Raw genomic sequence first — 19,736 nt, 5'->3', positions numbered from 1 at the left:
CCACCAAAAAACCCCCCAAAAAACCAAAAACCAAAACTCCAAAAAATTTCCCCCCCTGCAAGAAATGTTTTTGTTTGTTAAAACTTTGTGAAGTTCACACAGCTACCCACACACTAATTTTTCAACTTAACCATTTGAATTTCCCTCCATGCCAAGGCATTGATTGTTAAGAGTTGGAGCAGCTTAATTTTCAAATCTTTCATTTCCTCTAGCAGAGGAATCTTCTATTTATACAGAATCACTAGAATTACTCACTTTACCTGCCCTGTTATTAATCCATACAGATGGCAACAAAAAATAACATTAAAAAAATTAAAACAACTAAGGGAGAAATCAAAATGCATATCTGCTATTTTGAATTTTCAAGATACATGGGTTTTGCTGCAAACTAAAGAATGTACTTACTTAAAACAGTATCTTCTACCACTTTCTCTCCCTCGGCTGTGAATTTGTAATGAGCAGGACACTATCGAGTCTATTTCCTTCTTTGTCTTTAAAGAAGGCCTAAGAAAATATCTATAATCTCAACTGGAACTGAATTGTCCAGCCAGCCCAGTTAGGCTGGTAATGAAACACTTGGATTTTTGCTGTACAGTGGTTTGGTTTCATCATGAAGACAAGACTCACAGGAAATAGAAAATGCTGAAGTGAATCTGGTCTGACAGGTCTCACCTGACATTCCCACTTCTGGGACACATCATGTCAATTTCTTCAAAAAAACATACAGACCTGGAAAGCTCAGAGAACCATGTTGTTTAAAAGGAAGTCAAATCTGAGACACGAATTTGCATGGACATCTCGGTGAAGTCATCAACATTATACCTAGTTCCATGGGACTACTGATAATTCTTGTCTAAACATCTACTGTATTTGGAATAGCATACACAAAAAAAGCAGAATTATTAGACAAGTATTAAAATAGAACAGGTATCCAATTAGTAGATGTTGAATTTACTGTCGAATAGCATGTTAAAAAAGCTAATAAACATGAATGTAACCATTTAATGAAAAATTAAAAGTTTTGATAAAGAACAATTAGGATACTTGGGGCTGTAGTCTACAAATATTTTTTAATGCAACCTTTTTTTCAGCTTTGGACCAAGAGTTCTGAAAAAGACCTGCAATTATTGTTTTAGCCAAGTTTAAGATAACAGTGCGTCCCTGAACCATGACACAGTGAAATGTTCCTTGGTCTTAGGTAAAGGCAGTCAAATGTTAGCGTATAATATGTCCATAATACTTTCAAAAAAAAAAGAGTCGCATCATTCAAGAAAATGCTTGTGTTTAACAAAAAACAACTTACAAGTCCAGCTTTCAGTGTAAAAAATGTGTCAGTAGAATACAGGACTGTAAAATAAGCCAACTGAAAACTTTACAAAACCCCCAGTGTTTGTAAGCAAGTCTGTGTTTAGGTGAAGTTAGACTTCCGTTATCTACAGATGTATAAATGGCTCTTAAACTGACATCAAAACCACATACACTGATCATATCTTACTTCTAATGTGCTTAGACAGCAATTAATCTTCTTGATTTCTTATTCAACTGCCACTTCACACTACTAATGGTTTAAACCTAAACTTTGACTCACTGGATCAACTGTTACCTTAGATGAGAGAATATAACTTTACATTTAAAAATATATTCTAATCTACAATACTCAGTGGGTTATACTGAAAAACAAAATGGAGCAAACCCGTACCAACACACCAGAAATTAAACAACTGCTGTTACAAAATTATACTGCGCAAAAGAATTACCTGTTTTTGTTAGCAAAAGATTATCCAGATGTCTATCTCCAACTCCAAGGATGTACGTAATTACACAATAACCAGCTGTAACAAGTAAGTTGTAAATATCAATATAAGTACCTTTCTTGGAGAGCAACAATTTCCACACAATTAACAACAGCATATGACTTTATTTTAGTTGTTGTTCAAAAGTCATAAATATACCACAGAGAGTGGGGGCAGGAGTGGTGCTGGTGAAGAATAATCAAGATTATCAACACTATGAAGAACATTTGAAGGAATAAATTATAACTCTGAAGTTTATTCCGTACTGCCTAGTTTTTAATTTCTTACTACACAATTACATGCCTAACACTAAAAGCCTAAATTCATTCAATATTGGGATTAAGATAACTTGAAGGGAAGGGGAAGTATTTTGAGCAAAATGAATGTACACATTTTGAATTTAAGATCTAAGACAACTGTAAACAAGCATGAACTGTTGTTATGAATCTGAATGTATACGTCAGCAGTATTCACAAACTAAGCAGTAAGCCAGACAGTGATAAATAAATTAGAACTAATGCAAACTTTCACCCACTAACCAAAACAGTTTGAAGCAGTTCTAAAAACTGCACCATCAAAAAGAGAAGGGGAAAGGAGAAGATACTGTGGAACAACACCTGAATTACTTTTTTTTTTTTTTGGTAAAATTGAGTTGTTGTTTTTTAGTTTAATGGACAGCAAACAGCACATTTTAACACCAATTCTTGTCACCCAAGTGGAACAAGAAATTGACTGTAACCTCAACCCAAAAAACCCCTCACGTTCTAAAAACAAATTAAAAATTTCTACTTCAAACACAGATGATATATTACTGTATAAAAGCTTTACATCTCCCTGAATTATAAAGACCCCAACTCATGATGGAGAGGGGACAGAGGTAAGATTATTGCTAGAAAGCAAAGGGTATTTACCATCTAGTCTGCTATGAGGGGAACAAAAAGAGGGCTGAGGAGAGGAGTTGCATATGAAATGCCAGGCTCAAAACTATTCTTTTCACACGGGAATTCTCACAGCAAGTACATGCATAGTTCCCTATCTGCAGTCATCTAAACTGATATGCCTTAAAACCTTATCTACCTTGTCCTTTATACTTCAGCTATGAAATTATCAATTGTAGGAGCATAACTTACCACAGCTCTTAACATATGTGTCCATTACCTCTGCACTTATTCCATGAGGGCCAGTGTCACTAGGTGCATGTTTTCTGAAGAAGTTCTGGAGGGGAATTCATCAACATATTTAGTTATTCCACATGATCTGAAATAGGAGCTTTAGAACTAGTAAAAAAAGAAAGATTTTAATCAAGATCATAAACGGCTTTTACTACAATGTGTTAAACTAACAACCACTCTGGAAAACCCTAGCAAGATCTAATTTAATTTTATATTGATTTATTTTCTGTCTGAATCACCATATTCTTATACTCAAAAGAAACAGACCTGAAGTTCAAACTAAACAGCAGTTTTCTTTATACAGCTTCAGAAAATTAACAACGTATTGAAAAGTCACTAATAACTAGGAGTGCAAAATACTTCCACAGGAAGCTGTTTAGGCCAGATCAACAAAAACTAAACCAGGCCTAACAATACAGATTAGTAACTACATTTGGGACACAGACTCTTTCAAGGTTTACGATCATTATATGTCTCCATATTCCTCAATACAACCAACCACTACTGAGTCTAAAAGGAAAAAATCTAAGTCATGAAATGGAAACCAGATTTCCTGTGAACTGTGGACAGCAGAAAACCAGTCCTTCCTACCACACAGAAAAAAACTGAATTTTTCTGCATTGAGGCAAAAGTAAATTAAAACTAAGCCTAAGCACAAGTTTCTTCCAGTAGGCAAACACAAAGCTAAGCAAGCACTGTAAGAGGAGCTTTGTAGGCATCTGGATGACATAAGAGACTAAAATAATGATGAAAAAATGAAGGGAATCTTAAAAAAAGAGAAGGAAGGTACCTGGCAGGCTATTTAAGAAAGTTTTGATGGAAAAGCAGTCTTGTAACAGTGTATCAATGTTTTAAGGCCTGGAGACAGCTTTAACTATCTTTGCTTACAGAGGAACAAGCCCTTCTGAGATGTTAAAAAAGTTGACAGAGTAGAAAGATTCTGTTAAATGAAATCCTGAAGCGAAACGTGGAAGGAAATTTTTAAATGGTTAATGAGGTACTAGAGGGATCTACTTTCACTGGCCCAAAATTTTACATGTTGTATGTAAAAAAAAACAAAACAAAAACAAAAAAAACCCCAAAACCAAACAAAAAACTAGAGACTTCAGACCATCCAAATGCTACACTGTGGAGTGTGGAATAGAAATAATTCCAAAACATGAACTGCAATTTCCAGAGTGTTCATAGAAGGTAAGTAACACTCAAACATCAAAGCATCCTTGCTGTCCTGCATTACCAGCTAGTATTAGATGACTTGCTTTAAATCTTTTCAGAAGTGAAACATTTTTAATGTTTATATACAGTGCCCATCTTTATTAAAGCAGGTGTGACACCCAAAATGAATATTTACAAAAAGAATAAACTAAACTTTCACAACACCTAAAAAACTGTTAATTTAGCTTTTATTTCCTTGGCCTACAACGCCCAGTTATTTCATCATGCTCTAGCACAGGAAATCTGGGCTCTATAATGTGTTTTGCCGTTGATCTGTAAAGTAATCTTAGATCACATTCTTTTGGCGTCTTGCTTATTTAGATTAGCAGTTCTTCACAAAAAGAATTGCTCCTTACGTCTGCACAGCAACTAAAACAGTGGGGCACCTATTTTGGATTGGAATATGATTTTATAAGTAATTGCAAAATGACAATTTCAAACACATTTCTGTTATGTAATTTTATAAATAACATACTATGGACTACAATACGAATAGTAAATTTTCAAGATTACAAAGGACTGCCAAAAAAACACTTTATAAACTGTATGATTATTGTATGTGTAGATGTAGGTCACCACAACCTTTACAGAACAGAAGGCCCAAAAAAACTTATGCAACTTGATGATGGTTATTGTTTCATTAATGATAAGCATTTTTTATAAATTATAATCATTTACATGCTCATTTGTTAAGTAAATGATACTGACAAATGATAAGCATTTTTCAATCCCTATATTTTAATAGTTTATAGCAGCTGGGAGCTATTTGCTTTGACTCCCAGTTACTGAGCTATGAACAAACGTGAACTTCAGTATCACTTACAAAAAAGGGGAAAAAGGTACTGCGACAAACTGAATCCAACATAAACATGCTGCATTTTCACTAAAAATCCTATTAGTTATATACCTCATATGGCAATTTGGTATGGTTTTATCTAACTATATTTATCTCAACCAGCTGAGCTCTGCTACCTAACTTGTGTGCTGTGCTTGAAACTAGCATGAATTTTGTGTGCCACTATTCATTTATGTGTCTCTACTCAATTCCATGACAGTTACAGAAACTCTGCTAAAAGTAAATATAAATAAATAAATAAAAATAACACAGTATCTATACATCCACTATTGCAGGGAAACAGACTTCAGAAATTGTATGTACAAGCTATTTAGTTGTTCCATTAAAAAAAAATAAAAATCATTAAAACATACTTTGACAAGGTATCAATCCAAAAGTACCAAGTGAACAGCACAAACACTTCAAAACAGTAGTCTCATGCTCCTGCCATTTGTCATTACATTGCCAGAATTTCCGTATCACGACTAAATTTCACTTCAGTTATTTAAATGGTCTTACTTTTAGGACATGAGATACTCATGTGGTGATTTAAGTTTATTTTTTAAAGCAAAACTTCTGCTGTAAATACCTTTACATTCCAAGCTGTAATGTCTCTTCTACAACAGATACAAAAATCAGTTGAGAGACTAAAGACTTCTGCATAAGATCTAAGTCTACAATTTATACTACTTTATCCAAAGATGACTTAAAAATCCCCCATCACGTACCTGTATACTTTCCTCAGTAGCAAGAACTTCTGCAACTGGTACTGACTGAATAAACTGCATGAAGCCTGTGACAGAAAACATCCAAAAAGTCTCCAATGCGTAGAACATTCAAGCTACTCTAGAATGCATGTTTATTAGAGGGCAACATTAATATGCACTTTCATTCAACTGCTGCTTACAGGCAGAAAATCATGTTTTATCCCAATTTTCCTCCTTCAGTAATTTTAAAACAACTTGTCATTAACACCAAATTAGCTTGCAAAAGGTCTGTTGTTCCAAGTTTTCATGAGAAGAGAAAGACAAATCTATGGCTTTCCAAATATTTATTCAGAATGTATCTAAAAGCAGAGCCAAGACTAATTTTGTGTTGTATTTTCTTTTGCCTCCATTTCATGCAAAGATCTATAAATAGAAGTTCTTTGTCTGAGATCACACAGCAAGCTAGCAGCAAAGGTAACACTACTGATTGTCACATACTCCAAAATCCAGATGGGGCTTCTTTTATGAAGATACTTGAGTCACCTATGGAATACTGTGGTCACTCAGGTTGTTTACTTCCATGACTTGTATTACAAGATTTTCTCAAACACTTGAGCTCCTTTTTAGAATGCTGTACTAAGCAAAACATCTGTCATGCAAATAGCATGTCACAATAGTCTACAAAGAGAAGGAGAAGACTCCTCCCAATACTGTATTTTCACGAAACAGATGTATTCATACCATGTTTTGTACTAGTTGCCAGCACTTTATAGGGTGTCAGCTTCAAATCCAGATTCTCTTTTCTTAACAGCTAGGAAAAAAAACAAACCAAACCAAAACATCAAAGATGAATGCAATAGAAAGGCAGCTTCTATTTCTAAAAGGAATGTATATTGAACATTGGTGTCCACTGTTCTTCACTGAAATCAGTAATGAGTGACGGCCTGTTTGCCTTTATATTTATTTTTAAGTGTACACAGGCTCACTGCCTGTCTATAAAGAAAAGAAAAAAGCCACCTAAGATCTGAGAACCATGGAACGTATTAGGAACATAAACCGCATTAACAGTTTTCAAGTCTTGCTCTCAACAAGGCAAATCAAGAACACAGAAAGACAAGGATGCGGATTCGCAATTCTTACCTTATCCATGAGTGAAATAATCTGAAGAATAAGTTGATCTTGACGTAAATCATCACCATGCTTAAAAATTACAGGATATTTGCCTCCATCTTCTGTCTTGAAGAATAACTGAGCAGGCATTAAGGCACTCTGGAAAAGGAAACTTATTCTACTAAGCTGGTGCATAGCAATGTTCATATTAACATGTTGCTACAGTGGAGTTCTAAATTATAAATCCTTGTTTACTGCAGAAGTGAATACTGCATAAGTTTACATCAGAAGTGAATTAAGCAAGTATCAGGTCATCACATCAAATTCAGTTACAAAAAGTCCCATTTTAATATCAAAAGCGTGGCAGTGAGCACCAGAACTCTTTTCATGTTCCTCAAGTTTGGTAGAAAAGAAGCAATTCTAAAGCTCAAAAAGCAGTTACTAACTGTCTAGGACTCAACAGTTAGAACATACCATTTCCAGTTACCAACAGTGTGTTCTACGCCTGTTTTTAATATACCTTAAGGCTTCCCTTCTTTTTTAGCAAGGAGTGTGAAGGACACGTCCCGTGTGTCGTGTCCACCCCACCGCACCCTCACCCCTCACCCCAGCAGCTGAAGAGGAAAGGACAGGAAGACTCAAACTTTGTTTGTGTGCATGTAATTCCAGTCAACATAGAAGCGCTATGCAAAAGGTCACAACAAAACAAATTTAAACTGACCAGATCAAAAAGAGACACAATTATAGGATAAACATCACAGAAATACTAGGGGCAAGACATCTTAAACAATTAATTGCTCCCTTAATCTATTTATCAAAAGCAAAAATGCCTTTTTACATTGTTGTTTGAGAAAGCCAATTTAATTGTTTGCAATTTCTCTGCTTAAAAAAGATTGAAGGGGATCAATTACCTACATGAATGATTTCATCTACTGCAGCTGACCAAGTCACTTCCCTCAAAACCAAACCAAAAAAATTAATCAAAGATACAGAGTTTAATATTTGAGCAATTACATTAGATTTTCACATGCAATTAATGTTTCAAAATTAAGTTCCATGAACAAAGGAGAAATGATTCTTTAAATAGTTCTACAAAAGCTGCCAAGTCATGTCCAAGAGCACCAAAAATGAGTCATCCTTCCCTCTTTGGATTTGTTTGGTTTTTATCCCATAGCACAGAATGAGAGATTAAATGGAAATCTGTACCCTTTCAGGATCAGGAAAACCAAAACCATCTCTGATTTTGAAGCAAGTTACTACTCATATTTTTGGTTCCGAATTTTCTACATTGCTACAGAACACTAATATGTGGAAGACTATCTAACTTGATTTTGTCCTGATCAAGTTAAGCTATCATTCCCAATAGGAAATGTTTGGTTGCTGTTCCAGCAGACTTTTTGTCAACACACTTCCCCTTAAATCATATTCATGCCAGAATCTGACTCAGGTTCGCAACACCTTGTTTTCATGACAAAATCTTTCCAATGTGGCCTCCAACCTGAGGTGCAAGAGCATGGAATTGAAGCATACTCTTCAAAAAGACTAAACGGTATGTAAAGAAGCAAGCCAAAGCTAGGGAACCAAGGGATATGTCAGAAAACTATGGAAAAAAGTTCATCTCTGATTTTAAGTAAACACAAATTATATCACAGGCAACAAGCAGCCTGTCAAAGTTTGAAACTACTGGGTATAATAAATTTATGACCTAGTAGAGAAGACGGATTAACACTGGCTGCCACTGCAGCTTGAACGTTTTTTAACTGGCAGACAACGTCTGCTGGACTTAAGCCTGACTGGTAAAGCACGATTTGGTCATCTATATGAGTTGAAAGTAAATTTATAAAGAGGTCCTACATCACTGGACACAGGCAATAACTTACATTCCAAGTAGTATAGGAAGCAAAATAACCCCAGCTCTTTCAACAGCGTATTGACTGTTTATTAACTAGATTAAGGAATGGCCATATGATCACAAGCAACTGCTATGGATTGGTTTAAGGAGCCCACGGATACAGGATCTACCTGCCAGTCTACCGCAACAGAATGAAATGGACCACCTTTTTTCTTTCCAGTCCCCCAAAAATTTAAACTTTTATTTCACAATGGAACAGATGCACACCTCGAGCTCTGATGCAGCGTACCTGTCTCGATTTGTATGATTTTGATGGTAAGTGGCATTCCTACTGAACAGTCTAAGGTTCAGAGAAATTCTGAACTAGGAAGCATGCCTTCAGCCTGGGGATCTCCTAAACTTTACAAACTATATCAGTCTTATAAAAGCTGCTTTAAAGTTTGTATGTTAACTTGAAAAGAGTTTCACAAAAAAAATAAAGTTGTTTAACTTTATAAGCCCATTACCGTTACATTTTGCCTCAACTATGTCAGACCCTTTAAATCTTTCAACTGATTTTTTTAAGCTCAGTGTTCGTAAGAGCTGTTTGTATTCCAGCTATTCAGAGGATCTCATTTACCTTGAAGAGTGTGGCTTTTTCAGGGATTATTCCTTTAATTTTCACCTGAGGTTCCAGAGGAAGTGGAATAAGTTCCATATCTGCTAAATTCATCTTTTCATTATCTGCTAACAAAGCCTGAAGCCTCTCATTCTAAAAGAATAAAAGAATTAAAAACTTGTTTAATAAAAAAAACCCCAAACATAAAAACACATACTAGGTATATATGAACAGTTAAAAAGTTCTTAACAAAAGATACATGAAAATATCAAATTTATTAAATTCTTTACTCTTCCAAAAAATCAGGGTTTCACACTTAAAATCCAGTGAAATAAGGATTCTCTATTTGCAGTAATCTCAATAAGGAAGCAGATATTCCATCTAATCTGAGTGTATTCAAGTGATTTTATAAATGGCAGATATTATAGTCTTACAAAAATTTATTTCTAAATTGCCTGCAGAAGTAGCAGGATGATTTGTTTTCTATACCAGCATCAAAAGTTAGCTCTGTTTCAGAAACTTGATTCAAGTCCTTAGCTCTGATCCTTTGTATCCCTGAACTCAAGGAGATCCCCTACCACCAATGAACTAAATTGCCAACAGCGTGCACAGATCCGATTTCAGGGCTTGCTCTACATTCCTACATCTGTAGTTACCAGAAATACAATACCAGTCAATTTTCTACTACTTTACATTTGGCGTCCTACATAATAAAGGTTGAATCCATAAAAGTCTCTAGTCTTTTCCCCTGCTGAATATAACGGGCATAGACACAGTGACACATCAAGGCAGCCCGCTACTGATAGGAATACTTCCAGTGGTTAATTGCTGCTAGCTGCATTTTAATCCAAAAATCAAAGCCACGTGTTTTCTTAGTTTTACAGAAATATCGTGGCAATTATAAAAGAACATTTGACAGAATGCTATCAATGTATTGCACTAGCAGAAAATACATTTTTATGAATTGAAAACCCCTCCTCCTCTTTCAGTGATTACACCTTAATTACTGATACACAGCACATTCACAACATTTCACAAAAATGCTGTCATGCTTAACTGTTTCATTTTCCTGCACAAACATACCTCACAGAAAGGAGGTGACAAAAATTATTACACTGAAAACTCTACGTTTAAAAGCACTAATGTGTGTCAGAGGAAAAAAAAATACATTAGTAGAAATCCCTTTGGTGTTCCTGCTGCCTTCCCTTACCCATCTGTCAAGTTCACTTGAAATATTTTAACTATGAAGGACAAAGCTTCTTAAAATGCACCTATGATAGAAAACATTTTCCTCAAGATGCAACAGACAGCTAAGTTCTGCTAAACACACAACTTATGAAAGAAAAGTTTTGTTGCTCTTGGAACAAAAGAACTCTTGCTGCTAATCAAATTTCAGTATCTATCCTGGCATAATTCTTACACCACAGTAACCTCTGCTCCCTTCCCACATCCCCCACAACTTGTTCACTGCAACTATTCAATTATTCTCATATCTACCTTTTGCAAAAATATCCCAAGATGTTTCTCAAGGGTCTCTCCTGTTTTTCATCTACAAACTTTCAGAACACTTTGGAACTTTGACCAATCTAAACCTCTCCAAAGTTTGTTTAAATTTAGGTAAAATTATTACAGGACAGATGGACATTTGTTCTAAATCTCAGTCCAAAGAATTTTTAGTGAAGAGCTAACATTCCTATTGTAAAATTCTAGCCAGAGATAAGTTTTCCAATCCCCTAGTTACCTTTTTCTTACGATTCCCACTTTCACGCTGCACTGCCTTCATTACATGAACCAGCCGGTCTACAAACGTCTGCTGGGCTGCCAACAATGAACGCATAACTCTGACAGACTTATCACCCTAAGTGAATTAAAAGAAAGAAAATTAGTTCTTTGTTCTGTAATTATTTTATCTAGAAATTATTCTTTAATTCTTAGACCTTTGGGCTTTTAAGAGGTAAGTGAATAACGATCAATTTCCTGTCAATTCGAGAGGTATTTTTTGTAAAACACAATCAGAATCACTGTAGCTGGCAATCAATTATCTGACCTACCAATGCACTTCAGTTTGCATCAACAATTTCAGTGGTGAACAGCCATGCATGACAAACCTATTCACACAGCCAAAGTAAGTTAGGTAAGGATAAGCACACGGAATACTCTTATGAAGCGTAAGAGTCAGATTTGAATAACATCCCTAAAATGGAATTAATATGAAGTGAGAGATACACTAAAATCAGCAAAGACTGCAGGTCTGCTATCAATTATAGACTGCAATTCACAAAAGCTTTTTTTTTCCCCAATGCTCCAGCACCCTCTGCTGCTAATACACAGAACAACACTGCTTGTGAATTCAAAAGATAGGTGTCTAGTCTCAATCTGCATTGCACGGGCAAGTGAATCCAATAAAGAAATAGTAAATAAAATACACTGATTACACAAGGCAGAGGATTTTAGAACCAGAATGTTACTAACAGGAACAAGCAATAAAATAGAGGAAAAAGGTCTCAATAATTGTTCTTTTCTTTTTCAGTAGTTTCTTTGGTTTGCCACAAACTCAAAATTCAAGCAAAAGTGGAAGCTTTTTTTAAAATTTCAACATATGTGACACAAAAAACTGTCATGTGTGTTGTTGTCATTCTAGACACCTGTGCCCATTTAAAAGATGACTAACCCAAACCACTACGTATTTCCTTACACAGAAGGCATTACCTTCAGCAAAGCCTGACTAAATCTTCTCATCACATTTAAGTACATTTCATGAGTCTTTGGGTCCCTCTGCTGAGTGTCTTGGTCTTCACACTCCACTATTACATACCTGCAGCATAAAAACACACAAGTTATGCTGTACTCAGGTGCTATACAATTTCAGTCAAATACAGCAGCCCCGTATTATAGGCCTGGAACTAAAAATAAAGTGGATCTCGAATGAGAGATCAACCAACAGGAGAACTTGTCAAAACTGCATAGTCAAATTCCCACTTGGATCAGGAGAGTCTGTCAAAGTTTTTGAGGTCTTTCAGCCTACAGGAGAGCTGGAGAAGGACTTTTTACTGGGGCATGTAGTGACAGGACGAGGGGGAATGGCTATAAACTGGAAGAGGGCAGGGTTTAGATTAAACATTGGGAAGAAGTTTTTCACTATGAGGGTGGTGAGGCACTGGAACAGGTTGCCCAGAGAGGTTGTTGAGGCCCCATCCCTGGAGGTGTTCAAGGCCAGGCTGGACGTGGCCTTGGGCAACCTGGTCTAGTGGGAGGTGTCCCTGCCCATGGCAGGGGGGTTGGAACTCGATGATCTTCAAGGTCCTTTCCAACCTAAACCATTCTACAATTCTATGATTCACTTACAGTGAAGTGGCATCACTCAAAAAGGACAAGTCAGAAGTCCAAATCATATGAACACTGCAACCAAGCAGTACACGCGGGAGGAATAGGCATTCCACTGTGCTACTACCCTTTACATAATGTAGTGGCTGCAAACTCGCTATTCAAGTATACCTGCAAAAACAAGAAGAATCTAACCCTACATGTCCCCTGCTGTACCATTAGCAATGGTGGAAGAGACTGTATTGGTCCTGAAGCAGCTCTGTGAAGTCGACGTTCCAAAATAAGTATTCATTTCCAAAATTCAAGTACAAGATTTAAACAGTACAATTTGGAACACTTATACTGAAAACATAATTTGTAATGTTAAGCGGCTGTTTGGAAAGCTTTTGTGCTTACTTCTATTCACAGCACTGACAAGCACAAAAATAGCTATGCACAGGAAGTCTTCTGCTGACCAACATATCTCCTACTATTACTCAGTAAAAACATATAAACCCCCATAACATATAAACACTGCACTCCACACATTCAACAAACACACTTGGACTTTAGGCTGGCAGCTAGAATTACCCCTTCCTTATGCACTTGGGCAGAATCTCTTTGCAACTGAATGATTATGGGACAAGATTAGAGGACTGTCATTTGCAGCTGATTAGATTTGACTAGTCTTATTTATAAATACACAACGTACTATATGTATTCAAATAAGCTATATGTAACTTATTCCATTAATATTATCCCAATGAAATCTATAACTAAAAGATTATTCTACGACTCCAGAGTGCTGGAGCATGTCTCCTATGAGGACAGGCTGAGAGAGTTGGGGTTGTTCAGCCTGGAGAAGAGAAGGCTCCAGGAAGAACTTATAGCGGTCTTCCAGTAGCTAAAGGGGGCCTACAGGAAAGATGAGGAGGGACTCTTTATCAGGGAGTGTAATGACCGGACGAGGGGTAATGGTTTTAAACTGGAAGCCGGAAGATTCAGATTAGATAATGGAAAGAAATTCTTTACTGTGAGGGTGGTGAGACACTGGCCCAGGTTGCCCAGAGAAGCTCTGGAGACCCCATCCCTGGAGGTGTTCAAGGCCAGGCTGGACAGGGATTTGAGCAACCTGGTCTAGTAGGTGTCCCTGCCCATGGCAGCGGGGTTGGAACTAGGTGATCTTTAAGGTCCCTTCCACCCCAAACCAGTCTATGATTCTATGACTTCACTAATATATTCTTCTACACTATTCCCTCACTTAAAGGACAAAATTAGATTGCAGTAATGCGTATTTAAACAAAAGCCCATCTTTACAAAGTCTGTGCACCAAAACTTCAAGGAAAACAGGAAGTAATGAATTGAAACATGCCATTTTCACCTGCATTTGTTAAAAAGCCCTAGACAGTTTCTCAAAGCTTTCTTGAAACAAGGAGTAAGAGTAATGCTTCATACTTAGACAGGTGTCTCATGCATCCGAAGAGGAGACAGAAAAAGACAGTAACACTGACTTCTGCAGCTGCTGTTAAAGTCTAAGGATAGGATAGCTTTACAGTGACAAGTGACCGAGTAGGAGGTTTGATTTTCAAGGGTTATTGTACTTTTTCCATTGATTACTTTAGGTGCATGCTGTGTCTGGATAGTTGAAATGAGCAATTGATCAGCAGCCAAGAGGATTTATGGCTACGTCAGCTCAAACAGTGGCTGCAACATTTGTATTCTGTCATTGAGAAATTGAGATGTCTGGAAAGAAAACAAAGAATAAATGGACTGGGTTTTTTTTGTTTGGTGAGGGTTTTTTTGTGTTTTTTTTTGTTTTGTTTTGGATTTTTTTGAGGGCTTGGTTTTGTTGCTTTTTTTTAAGTCATAAGACAAAAACTTGAGTTCTGGATATCTGAACTTTCTGTAGACTGAATGTCTGAGGTGGTGCCAAAGTGTAAGTGCACAGGTTCTACCAATGTGATAGAAATAAGCTAACCTACTAACACTTACCTTAAATGAAGAATATTTTATTAGGTCAAGCATTTGGCCTCTACCCACATCAATCAATTGTTTTAATCATTTAAATTTAATAGCCCTTTTTTCTGAAGCCAAACCTTATCTTTGGCCACTACAATAGAAGTATGTACATTGAGGAACTGTAGTTAAGTCATGCACTTACATATTTTAAATTTAAGCTACTGAAAAAGCAATGAAATAATAAAACTTAAGAAGATATTCACAAATGGAATCATTCTAAAGGTAGGTTAGAATAACAGTTTGATAGGTTTTCGTCACATATCACACTCTGTTCCTAGTTCACAGCCTATATGTAGTTAATATTTGTAGATCATTAACATGCAGTAATATGTATTAGTGTTTTTAATTATTAGATAGATCTACAAAGGATACAAATGAGAATCATTTGACTTAAGTTTAGCCATGTAAAAAGCACCTAAGCTCTTTATTTTAAAATATGTATGTATATACAAGTAATTAGCTGTATGTGTTGTGCATACCCATACGTATATATATTAATATATACACACACCCTTTCACAGAGTACAGCTTTATTCATCTTAGCTTTCTTCAAGTAAGACATTCTATCTGCAATACTTACTCAGAAGACATGCAGATGACTCATTTAGGCATCTGCTTTAACAAGATCCTTTGCACAGTAATCTTACTGCCCCTACCTAGATGAACTATTCACAACTAAAGTTTCCCCTTAAGAAAGCACACATCTGCAATGACATTTTGATTTTGCTCGTAACATAAGCACAAAGGGAATCTAAAAAATAATTAGGTTAGCACAAAAAAATTAGTGCTTTATGAATCTTCATAAAGTACATTCTCGATTAATACTGAAGTGCATAACCTTAATATTCTAGCCAACACTGTCAAAAACTATGAACACAAACCAAACAGAAAAGCAGAGCAGAAGATGAAGTTCGTCTCCTTTCCACCACCACAAGGCAACTGAATGACAACTTATAAACGATAGTTACACTTTTCTTTTTTTTTCCCTCTTTAGCACTGTGGTTAATGCCCTACAAATCACCTTACCTGGTCTAACAACAAAGCACATTTGTGCATTTTAAAAACCAGAACCCTCCTTTTATTAATTATCCTGTTCAAATGCATATTGTTTTAAATCTACTACTTCGTTCTGAAAGAAATTAAGATTCTCAAGTTCTCAAGACAGGCCACCTTTTGCTGTGCAACCTTTTGGGCGTTATAGCTTTGATTTAAATTGGACATTGATACAGCATGAATAAATAGTTTCCAACATACCAGTATAAGTAGTTTGCCAACGTAGAATTTTTGCATGCTCGTGATATCAAGAAAGTGCAAAGGTCTTGCTGCAGGGGATTTAAGAAAAACAAAATTAAGTTATAAAGAAGTCTCAGCTCTTGGGAGAGAGATGAAGTTACAGAAAAACCCCAAATAATCGCAAGGAGTTTTGAGAGACACATTCCCTTCTAAAAGCTGAATCCAATCCAACCTAATATTTACATCATATTAGTTTCAATATTAGTCCAAATAAATCCTGCACAACACAAGTAAAAACATGTCTGCTACTACAGTAATGTATCTTCCAATGTGTCAGAAGTACATGATGTTCTCCAACAATAAATCTTTAATGTAAAGTTTCTATTTCCGATATTACCCTTTCCTTCTATGCAATTATCCCTTGCTGTAAGATTGAACCTCAAAAGGGATTTGTTACCCTGTTTTGCATCCAGAAGATCTGAAACTCATTAAGATGTTCTACATTTTAACGTTAAAAAAAACAGATCTGTAGAGGATACACAGTATTTAGTTGCTTTTTCAAGGTTTAATAGTCAACTAACAAGAAATCTGTTTATCTTTACCAATATGCTCGCTTTGAGGCTTATTTTCTATGCAGAACTAAGACCCAAAAAGGAAGATTTGCAACAGGGAATGGATCTTTAGTTCAAAGACCAATTAACTACACAACAGAATAAAATCAGATTCCCTCAAACTGTCCTCTCCTTGTATCATTCCCTCCCCCTTCAGTCTCATTTTTATTACTCCTCTACTCGTGGCATAACTTCAGTGTAATCTCTGGCAAATGTAAATCAACACACTGTCTCACTTAGGTGCAAAAAGATGACACCCACACTAAGGAATATTGGCCACAGGAATTACAGACTGCAGAGATTAAAAGATGAGGAATTTTTTTTTCCATTAAAATATCTGCTTCAAAACACTTCAAACACATGCAATTGTCAGTATTAATCAGCACATGATAGCCTTTGCAGTAGTCTTCTTTAAAGGAGAGTAATTTTATAAAGAATTCAATACCCAGTCCCCCATTTTTGGATAGTGTGACCATGTACATAAATAGATGGCCTGTCAAAAAAAAAAATCAGTTAAGCTATTGCTATTTTCTTAGCATTTAGTTTACTTTTATATTCTCTGAGCACTTTAAGTATTCAGCAAACAAAAACTAAAACCAGTCACTAAAAAGCCTCAGGTATCAAAAATGCTAAGTAAAGTATATGACTTACATCAAGGTTTTCATTGTCTGCTTGTTCCTTTGTCTTAGAAGTAAGAGGTGGTGAGGAAACAGGTGGAATAGGACTCATGATCTGGGAACTACATAAAGGAAAGCATGTAATAGGCATGGTTCAAAGTTCTTGCTTGGAGGGCAGCAGGCACACATGGAAAAAAAAAGGATTTCACTTCCACAGCATAATAAATCCAGAAAACTAGACGAGAAGTACCTTTGAAGATAGTACCCCATCCCTGTTTCAGAACAAACTACTAACAGCACCTTTGGCAGCTACAGTTCCTGAAAACAATAGAAATCTTTGCATGGATAGCTACACAGTTTATAGTTGTGGAGGACATTCACGTATATCAAACTTAGCATTTTGTTCCATTTTCCATAAAAAAATAAGCAGACATAATAGGAATTTAGCAAATCCACATTTTCAGGATAAGCCTTTTTTTTTTTTTAAACATTCTTAAAATTAAATTGCTAATACACAACACCTGCAACCACTCATCTCTGGAATGCAATTAGACATAACAGAGTAGACAAACCCAATACTTGCAAGGCAAAATTATCATACAGTAAATTCACCTGAAAGGAAGTAATCAAACAGCTCTACTAATGTATAAGTACCACTGCAGCCTCAAAATACACCATACATCCCAGGACACCCACTGCACAGCTTAACAGCAAGATCCATGTAAAGCAATATGCTTGTAACATGAAAAGTACACCCTAGTGACACAAGTGATTAGACATTGAAGCCTAAGACTAAAAATCCTGGAAATTTGTATTAAATATTCACAGGAGACTTCAGTTAACCAAGTTTGTTTGCACCTTGCTTAATACCATATTAATTAGATATTTCAGCCTTTCTTTTGGAGTCCTGCAAAAATAAGAAGTGTGCTCTCCCAGCTCCTTTACATCCATAGGACTCTCCCTACACCATTTTTTGCAGGAGCAGGAAGGAATTTCCTCCGTTTCAGGCTGATTACACTTTTAGATCTATATTCTTTGATGAAAGTGAGAAGTGGAGCCTCATACAACGTCACTGAAGACATCGTAACTTTTGCAAGGACAGAAGGAAGCAATAACAGCATTTTTCCTGCTCTCCAGAAGTTGTCTTCCTTTCATGCAGTAAAGTCAAAGGCCACAATTTCAAGATTAAGAATGTTTGCTCTGTAAATTATCTGTAGTTGGAAAATAAATCCCATGAAAGAATAGGGGTTATTTTTGTTTGTTTATTTTTACATCATCACTTGATATAAAATACAATGTTGAATATGCAATGGTCCCCAAAAAAGAGAAAGAATTTGAGGGATTACAATGTTACACATTTCTGCTTTTCTACTGGAAATCTAAGCTTCTTACCTGTCTATTTCTGCACCGTTAGTTCCAGATGTTGTCATACTTTCTGACATTGAACCTTGACTGTCCCTTTTGCTAGGTTCCAGTCCATTCTTTATGTCATCAAAGTTTTCGTATTTCAATGCCTGGACTAATTGTAGCAGGTACATCAGCAAATCCTCATGGAAAAAAAAAAAAACCAAAAATTAATTGAGGGGGTGAGTCAAAGCTGACTAGGACTCCATATGTTGTCAAAATTCTAATGTATCTACAGAAAATACTTACTCAGGATTAAGTGACCTATAAAGAAATGGAAAACGGGGTCTCCCTAGCAAGCAATATGCAATAAAAAAACTGGTGTAGGATGGACTCCCAAAAGATACCAAGTTATCACACTGCTATTTTTTTGTTACTCAAGTACATATTTAAGTGTAATTACAACTTTAAACTTCTACTTTGTTAAGCTGTCCTGCTTGCTTCCAGCATCCACCAAAAAAACCCTTTCAGCTTGTGGCTTCCAAGAAGAAAATCCAAGCATAAAACTTGAGCCATGGTACGAGGAAATCGGATTGTCTTCCCTCTTACACGTTTTCTTTTTCTCGATCTCTTGCATAGCCAGAGATCCAAAACAAAACAAAACAAACAAAAAAACCACCCACATCTGATCTACTTTAGATTGAAGAACAGAATTTTAATCATGTCCTATTTTATAATGAATGTGTTCCCTCTAATATGGGAAACGTTCAAATGTTTTGTAAAAGGTACATTTTTAAAGTCAAAGCAGTATGACCTTGGCTATTGAAGTGGGCTTGCAAAAATTTGATATATTTATGATCCCTATTTTAAACTCTATTGATTGCCAAGGACTCAAGAGTTACGGCAATACATTCAAAGTAATTTTTTTTTACTGTCAAAATAAAATATAATATATAAATAATTAAAATTTAACATATCAGCATCTAGTAAGTGGGCTCTACTCAGAAATCACAGCTCATCATACTCTAATCAGTATACAATTAGAATATACCTCATTTCCACAGATGCTTTTCTACTCAAAAAAAGTATGATGATATACTGCTTCAATTTGGTCGGTACTGGGACCTGTATTATTCAACATATTTGTCGCGGACATGGACAGTGGGGTCGAGTGCACCCTCAGCAAGTTTGCCGATGATGCCAAGCTGTTTGGTGAGGTAGACATGCAGGAGGGGAGGGATGCCATCCAGAGGGACCTGGAGAGGCTGGAGAGGTGGGCCCAAGCCAACCTCATGCAGTTCAACAAGGCCAAGTGCAAGGTCCTACA

At 36.1% G+C, this 19,736-nt stretch overlaps 1 protein-coding gene across 1 annotated transcript in view; it reads right to left on the bottom strand.

The window, feature by feature from the left end:
- Positions 1–19,736, bottom strand: part of PIK3C3 (phosphatidylinositol 3-kinase, catalytic subunit type 3) — a 75,580-nt gene that overhangs the window by 34,985 nt on the left and 20,859 nt on the right. Inside the window, exons 11-21 of the mRNA XM_009891607.1 lie at positions 18,458–18,612; positions 17,100–17,187; positions 15,859–15,926; positions 11,992–12,097; positions 11,024–11,140; positions 9,304–9,435; positions 6,863–6,991; positions 6,464–6,533; positions 5,744–5,808; positions 2,924–3,008; positions 1,758–1,832 (exon numbers count right to left, since the gene is read on the bottom strand). Of these exons, the coding sequence (XP_009889909.1) occupies positions 1,758–1,832; positions 2,924–3,008; positions 5,744–5,808; positions 6,464–6,533; positions 6,863–6,991; positions 9,304–9,435; positions 11,024–11,140; positions 11,992–12,097; positions 15,859–15,926; positions 17,100–17,187; positions 18,458–18,612 (1,090 nt within the window). The remainder of the gene's footprint in view (positions 1–1,757; positions 1,833–2,923; positions 3,009–5,743; positions 5,809–6,463; positions 6,534–6,862; positions 6,992–9,303; positions 9,436–11,023; positions 11,141–11,991; positions 12,098–15,858; positions 15,927–17,099; positions 17,188–18,457; positions 18,613–19,736) is intronic.

The sequence above is a fragment of the Charadrius vociferus genome, unplaced genomic scaffold, assembly GCF_000708025.1.
Source record: "Charadrius vociferus isolate BGI_N301 unplaced genomic scaffold, ASM70802v2 scaffold599, whole genome shotgun sequence".
In the NCBI taxonomy this organism is placed as follows: domain Eukaryota; kingdom Metazoa; phylum Chordata; class Aves; order Charadriiformes; family Charadriidae; genus Charadrius; species Charadrius vociferus.
The sequence above is the reverse complement of the archived record's forward strand: the minus strand, read 5'-3'. Positions and strand labels throughout refer to the sequence as shown.